The 6,259-nt window shown below is 42.7% G+C and overlaps 1 protein-coding gene across 1 annotated transcript in view; it reads right to left on the minus strand.

The window, feature by feature from the left end:
• Nucleotides 1-598: 598 nt before the first annotated feature.
• Nucleotides 599-6,259, minus strand: part of KCNB1 (potassium voltage-gated channel, Shab-related subfamily, member 1) — a 125,220-nt gene continuing 119,559 nt past the window's right edge. The window contains exon 2 of the mRNA XM_009893348.1: nt 599-2,620. Within this exon, the coding sequence (XP_009891650.1) occupies nt 599-2,620 (2,022 nt within the window). The remainder of the gene's footprint in view (nt 2,621-6,259) is intronic.

A 6,259-nucleotide genomic window follows, 5' to 3' on the forward strand; every position in this document is an offset into this window, starting at 1 on the left:
CCTACAGGATATCGTATTGTTAAACACACACAGAGCATTTTAATAATTGTTTTCTCTAGACCGTTATTTGTTTTAAATGGTTTTCACTTGGATTTTCCAATAATGCAAGTGTTCCCTGTTACCTTTAGACATAATATCCATCAGAGAAAGCTGTAGAAGGGGAACAGCTGCCCTGAAGCAGTGAGCATTGTGTTTTTGATAGCTTTATACCAACCCCAGCAATTTATTCCAGAGTTCAAATCTGGCTGCCTTGGCATCCTTTATGGAACTAATGCAAATCAGATGTTAATATTTCCAAAAGGAGCTCTAGCGTTCGAGGGGAATGGATGGATATTTGGTCACATTGGCTTCACTGGACAACATGAAAGGAGATCAATGTGTGACCGTGATTTGCAATCCTTATTTTTGACTGATGTGGGCAATGTCTTTAGAGTTGTTTCAGAGAAGGACATTTTCACAAACCCACACTGGACCTCCCCCAGACTTTTAGAAACAGGTGGCTTGTGTCAGCCAAGTTCATGCCATGCAGAAGCTCTTTTTTTTGAGTTGACTGTAAAGACATTCCTTAAACTTTCAGTAAGTTCTTTTTGAGCCCATCTCAGATGCTTTGATCATGTGTGTTAGCATGTCCTCCGCTGCCTGGTAATACATGGACTTCTGGGGAAATGTGATTTTCTAGTCTGACAGTCTCCTGGTTGCCCTGGGTTCTTCCAGTGATACCTTCCATAGAGTAAATGCAGTTTTGCCCTATCAGCTTAGGGGAGGTGGGTAAAGCAGCAGCTTCTAGATGGTTCTTCTCTGTTCTATAAACATTGTCCTTTTGCTTTAGGTAGCCACTGTTTGTAACGTTGTACTTGGGACTCACATTTCCGGGCGGACTTGAATCGTAAAGCAGCTGACCTTCATCATCCGTGTCAGCATCTATATATTTGTGTATACCAGCATCATGGAAGTTGAAAGCTATGGCTGTCTGCGTCTCTGGTGACTTTGGGGGTGTTCTCGCACTCGCGGTTGTGTAGATCGAGGTTTCCGGGCTCATGAGAGATCTGTCAGAGAGTAAGGAAGTATCTGTGGCAGCAGCAGCAGCTCCCCGGCTCTTGAGAGGGTCTGAATATATTCTCAGTACATTTGATGCTGGTACTAATGTGCTGGTGTCCTCTTCCATGAAGTTGACTTTCAGAGATCTTAGTTTTAAAGGGTTACTGGCCTTTATGGAGCTTTTGGGACTTTCTATGAAAAAAGCAGAGCGGTGACTGCCTTCGGAGCTTGGGTTCGTTTCCACAAATCTGGCACCGCTCCCCTCTGGCCTGCTCTGCTCCTGGATCACGTTAATGCCACCTTTGCAGGGAAGGGTAGCGAGCGGGCTGTGGGAAAACCTCCCGGAGTCAGGGAACTCCGCCGCACAGCTTATGAAGCTGTCGATGCTGGACATGCTCCTCATATCAATGATCCCATCAGTCCGAGTCGTCAGCAAGGGCACCATAGGGCCAGGAAGGGTTTCCATTTCTAGCTCTTCCTTTTGCTTTCCAGGTTGACTCGACTCTTTAGTATTAAGGTTTGGCTGGGACTGAGTCTTTGCCATTTTGTTATACATGTCCTCTAGCTGTTGGACATTCAGGTGCTGGGGACTTGAAGACGACCTGGCTTTTTCTGGAGATCCTTGTTCCTTAGTTTCAAAAGATTTACTAGAGCTAGTCTCAGAGAGCGTTCTCTTGGTCCACTTCCATTTGCTGGGAGATAAATGATTGTCCTGAACTTTATCCTTTTTGGCTATGCTTTCTCCATTCTTTTCAACCACAATGTCCATGAGTTCTATACTACGAGCAAATGCATCCTTCATGTTCATGGAGACAATACTGCCATTCCTTTTTGCTCTTTCAAGAGCTTCCCTGCGTTTAATGGCTTTCTCCTGCCTCTTCTGCTCTTTGTAGAACTCAGAGAAGTTATTGACAATAATTGGGATGGGAAGAGCAATCACCAGCACTCCAGCAATGCAGCACAGTCCTCCTACTATTTTACCTAAAAGTGTTTTGGGGTAGATGTCTCCGTAGCCTACTGTTGTCATGGTGATTGTTGCCCACCAGAAAGAAGCTGGGATGCTCTTGAATTTTGTATCATCCTCATCCTTTTCTGCAAAAAACACTAAACTGGAAAAGATCATAATGCCCATGGCCAAAAACAGGATGAGTAGTCCAAGCTCATTGTAACTCCTCCTCAGCGTAAACCCCAACGACTGTAAACCCGTTGAGTGCCGGGCAAGCTTTAGAATCCGGAGTATCCTCATAATCCGAAATATTTGGACCACTCGTCGTACATTTTGGAACTGAAGTACACTTTTATTGGATTCTGTGAGGAAGATAGTGACATAGTACGGTAAGATAGCTAGTAAATCAATAGCATTCAGTGGGCCTTTGAAAAACTTCCATTTCTTAGGCGAGGATAGGAACCGCAAGAGGTATTCCATTGTAAACCATGCAATGCACACCGCTTCCACGTGGGCAAGTTGGGGATTATCTGTGGTCTGCCCAAATTCATCCACGCCTTGTAGTTCAGGAAGTGTGTTAAGGGACAAGGCAATTGTAGATAGTACAATAAACATGATGGAAATGATTGCCAAAATCTGGAAAGGAAAGAGAAAACAGTGAGTTCATCTCAGAATATATTACGCTATCATTGTCATTAACGCATGGCTGTATTTCCACTTACACATTTCAAGATTAATTTTGCTCTTAGTACCAGATTGTCAGATAACCGATGCATCCTGAGGTGATTTTATTTTGGAGGCTGCTTTAGTTATGTCAGATGCATAAAGGAGATAGATAAAGCATCTACTTCAACTTCTGTGCCTTCACCTATGTGTAGTAAAGGAACCTGTATCAAGCAGCTAGGATGCCAGGAGGGCTGTGAAGCAGTTCGCAGCAGGAGCTTTTGATTAACTACTAATTAGGTGCCCAACAAAGCCCATCTGGACAACAGGCTCTGAAATCTAAGCAAGAAGGAATGCAATTGTGAATACAAGATTCAGTCAGAGTGAGGTCCTCCATTTAATGCATGGTTACATCTGTAATTTTGGGTGCCTATGGCTAATTACAGAGACGTGTGTACAATTCTACTACATGCAAGCGTACAAGTAATACACTCTTTTTTAATGACTCATCTCTAATTTGAAACTTGACGGTTGTGAAATGCATGAGAACTTTACCAAGCTTTCTAAAATATTTTGAGCTCTGAGCTACTCTGCACGCGACTGGCCATCCTAGCTCCTCATCACCACCAGGGGAAAGAGCAAACTCATCCAGGCAAACCGAACCGCACAACACTGAGACAGTCAAGGCAGGGCAGGTCCAACCACTGGAGAGCTCATCCATTATCAGAAACCAGCTCTTGGGCTAAAGCGTACAATGAGAGAAGGGTCTGCAGTGAGCAGCCTCTCTGAAAACCCACATAAATCTGATCAGCTCCTGGGCCACCGACTCTACGCAGAGCCAGAAAGTGTGAAGTGCTAGATTAGTGTATTCGCAGCTTTCAGACAGTGTAGGCAGGCTGTCCTTCCATACCCGTTTTATACAGACATTAATGTTATACTTTCCAGTTTTCCCTAATTACATCTTCTTTTAAAGTCATTTTAGGGAGATTTTAGAGCGGAGAGACAATTTGAGGAGTGGGGTTTTACTACTAGTGAATTCTTTCTCTAGTTTGTTAATTGGATGGGATTCCATCTAGTCTCCTAGGTTACTGCCAAAATACAGCAATGATTTCAAAACACACGTATATGTGACTAATATGTATCCTTTTCAGTGTAAGCTGGTCCCTTATGCTCCTTTCTCTCCTGCTTGATAGCAAAGCAGCATGAAATCAATTGCAACGTATGTGCGTGATGACTAGGTGCACAATATTAAGCCATGAATTGTAAAACGTACGACAAGAGTTCTGCATCATGAATTGCAAATCTGACACGCTCCTTCCTTGGCCACATAACTAGATTTTAGGTTTCCTCACAGTGATCTTTCTCTGCCAGCCTCACAGTACCAGAATAGCCACAGTTACCCCCCGGGGCACTGGAGAAAGAAATTCTTGCAGGATTTCTCTTCAGCCAAGCCCAGCACAGACATCCTAACAGTCAGGAAATATCAGACTTCTGAACATTGATCCCTAGATGGACAGCGACTATGGTGGAATGAGCTTTGTTGCTGCAGGAGAAACATGCAGATTCAATATGATTCAGAAACGCTGTGTTCTTCTCAAGAAGAGCCTCACCTCTTCTCCAAAGCTGAAATGCAGAAATGGTCTACAAAGGCTGGAAGCTTCACTTGAATTAAATTCATATAGCAAGCGTGATATGGCTTTAGGAGAAAAGCCCATATACCTTCAAAAAATCCAAATTTAGGGCAGGAGTTTCAATTCTGAAATTTTGATTTCAACAAGTGTTTTAAAATCCACTTGGTGTTAAGAAAATCCCTTCCAAATAAATGTAATAAAATCATTTACCTTTTAACTCACTAAAATGTACTACATAACCTTGATTTGTACATGACACTACAGACCTAGTAATTTAATCTGAAGAATGATATTTGACTAGGAACAAAAATTACCTCCATTAAACACTCTGGTTTCATTGTCTAAATTGTATTAAGTGGAAGAAGTGAATGGTGTAAATAACCTCCTGTGCAATGCTCTAGTACAGGCAGTTTTAGAATAGCCTCACTTTCCGTTACTAAATTGTTTCCAGGAAAAATGCTGGAAAGATCCCTTTTCCTTTTTAAATGGGTTGCCTAAAAGAACGTTTGTTGTTTGCTGAGCTGTGCATCCTCACAGTGCTAGCGAACCCTTTGCCTCCTCCTCTCTACCTTCCTCTTCTGTAAGTCTGCCGCTGAAATACCAACAACCCCACAGCACCTTGTGCAATGGGGGGTTTGCATTGTTGAGAGACTTCTCAGGTTGTTAAGATGAAGAAGTTGTGGGAAAGACTTGTGGGGGTGCAAAAGAAGAAGAACCATGGGATGAAGAGAAGCAGAGAGGGACGCAGGGAAAAGTGCTTGAACTGATGGCTTCAAACTCAAGAGAATAAAATGTAAGTCAAGCGCTGAAGTGGGGAGAAATTTAGATGTTAACTACTTCTGCATGGTTGTTTATTTCAAAAGACCATGTCCTGAAGACCAGGTAATACCCCTGAGAAGCGGGGAGATGGATCTGCTTTCCTAGAAGGCTCTCTCAGTGGTTTTGCTGTTATTTCTTTGTTTATAGCCCAACATTTCTGAAGGTGTTTGGGATGTTTTCAATGGTAATTTCAAATTTTTGCTTGGTTTTATCTCTGCCCGCTATACACAGAAGGGCTTATTTGTAGACTTAGATGTACCTAGTGTGTTTTATCTCCTTCACTTTCAGTGTAAATATTAACACTCCATCTTTATTCAGTGGATGGCATCCAGCAGCAGTAATTGGTGTCAAACCTTCTGTTTCCTTTGATATACCTTCCTGCTTTGAAGATCAAGGTAATGCCAGACGAGCATAAATTTGAAAACTAGGAGATCTGAGGGTAAAATTTGTTTTTGGTTTAGCAGATTTAGCCACGGAGGTAAGCAATAAACAGAGAGAGACATTTATCATTTCTCCTGCAAGTTGCAGCAAGATGTCACCTGTGCTCCTAAGATACAGATTTTCCCCCTTATTGATCTACTGCAATCATACATCTTTGGGAATTTTGTCAGGCTAAGAAAAACTTCTCAATGCGAGTTGACTGTCCTTAGGTATTCAAAGCACTTTTCAGTTGGAAAGTACAAAAAACCTGGGAGACAAAATATCTCCAGCGGAGTTTAGAGGATCCTTTTCCTTCTCTAAAGCATACCTTGTCCTGGTGGCACCCACCATCCACCAAAAAACACCCAAGGAGCTGTTGTCCACAGAAAACTGGATCCAGCTGCTGCTGTCAGGCATTATCACTACATTTAGTGGCCCAGGGCTCTATCCCAACGTATTTAAAGTCCAGGATTTCAGATTATAGAAATCACCATCTGCCTGTCTAGTAAGGTTTCCTACCTTGGCCATACTGAACCTCTAGCTTGGCAGCTTTTGTATTTTCCACTGTCAGTAATGAGAGACAGAAAGCTGAAGGAAAGACATTTGTAACACCAAGAATGCCTCTAGAGATGCCCTGTGCAGCAGGCAGCCTTCTCCTTCCATTCCTGGCCTTTCCTCCTTCCTTTACTCTTCCAGGTTCACTTCTCTTTAACAAGAAAAGCCAATGGGATCAATTTGGACT

Source organism: Charadrius vociferus, unplaced genomic scaffold (assembly GCF_000708025.1).
Source record: "Charadrius vociferus isolate BGI_N301 unplaced genomic scaffold, ASM70802v2 scaffold259, whole genome shotgun sequence".
In the NCBI taxonomy this organism is placed as follows: Eukaryota; Metazoa; Chordata; class Aves; order Charadriiformes; family Charadriidae; genus Charadrius; species Charadrius vociferus.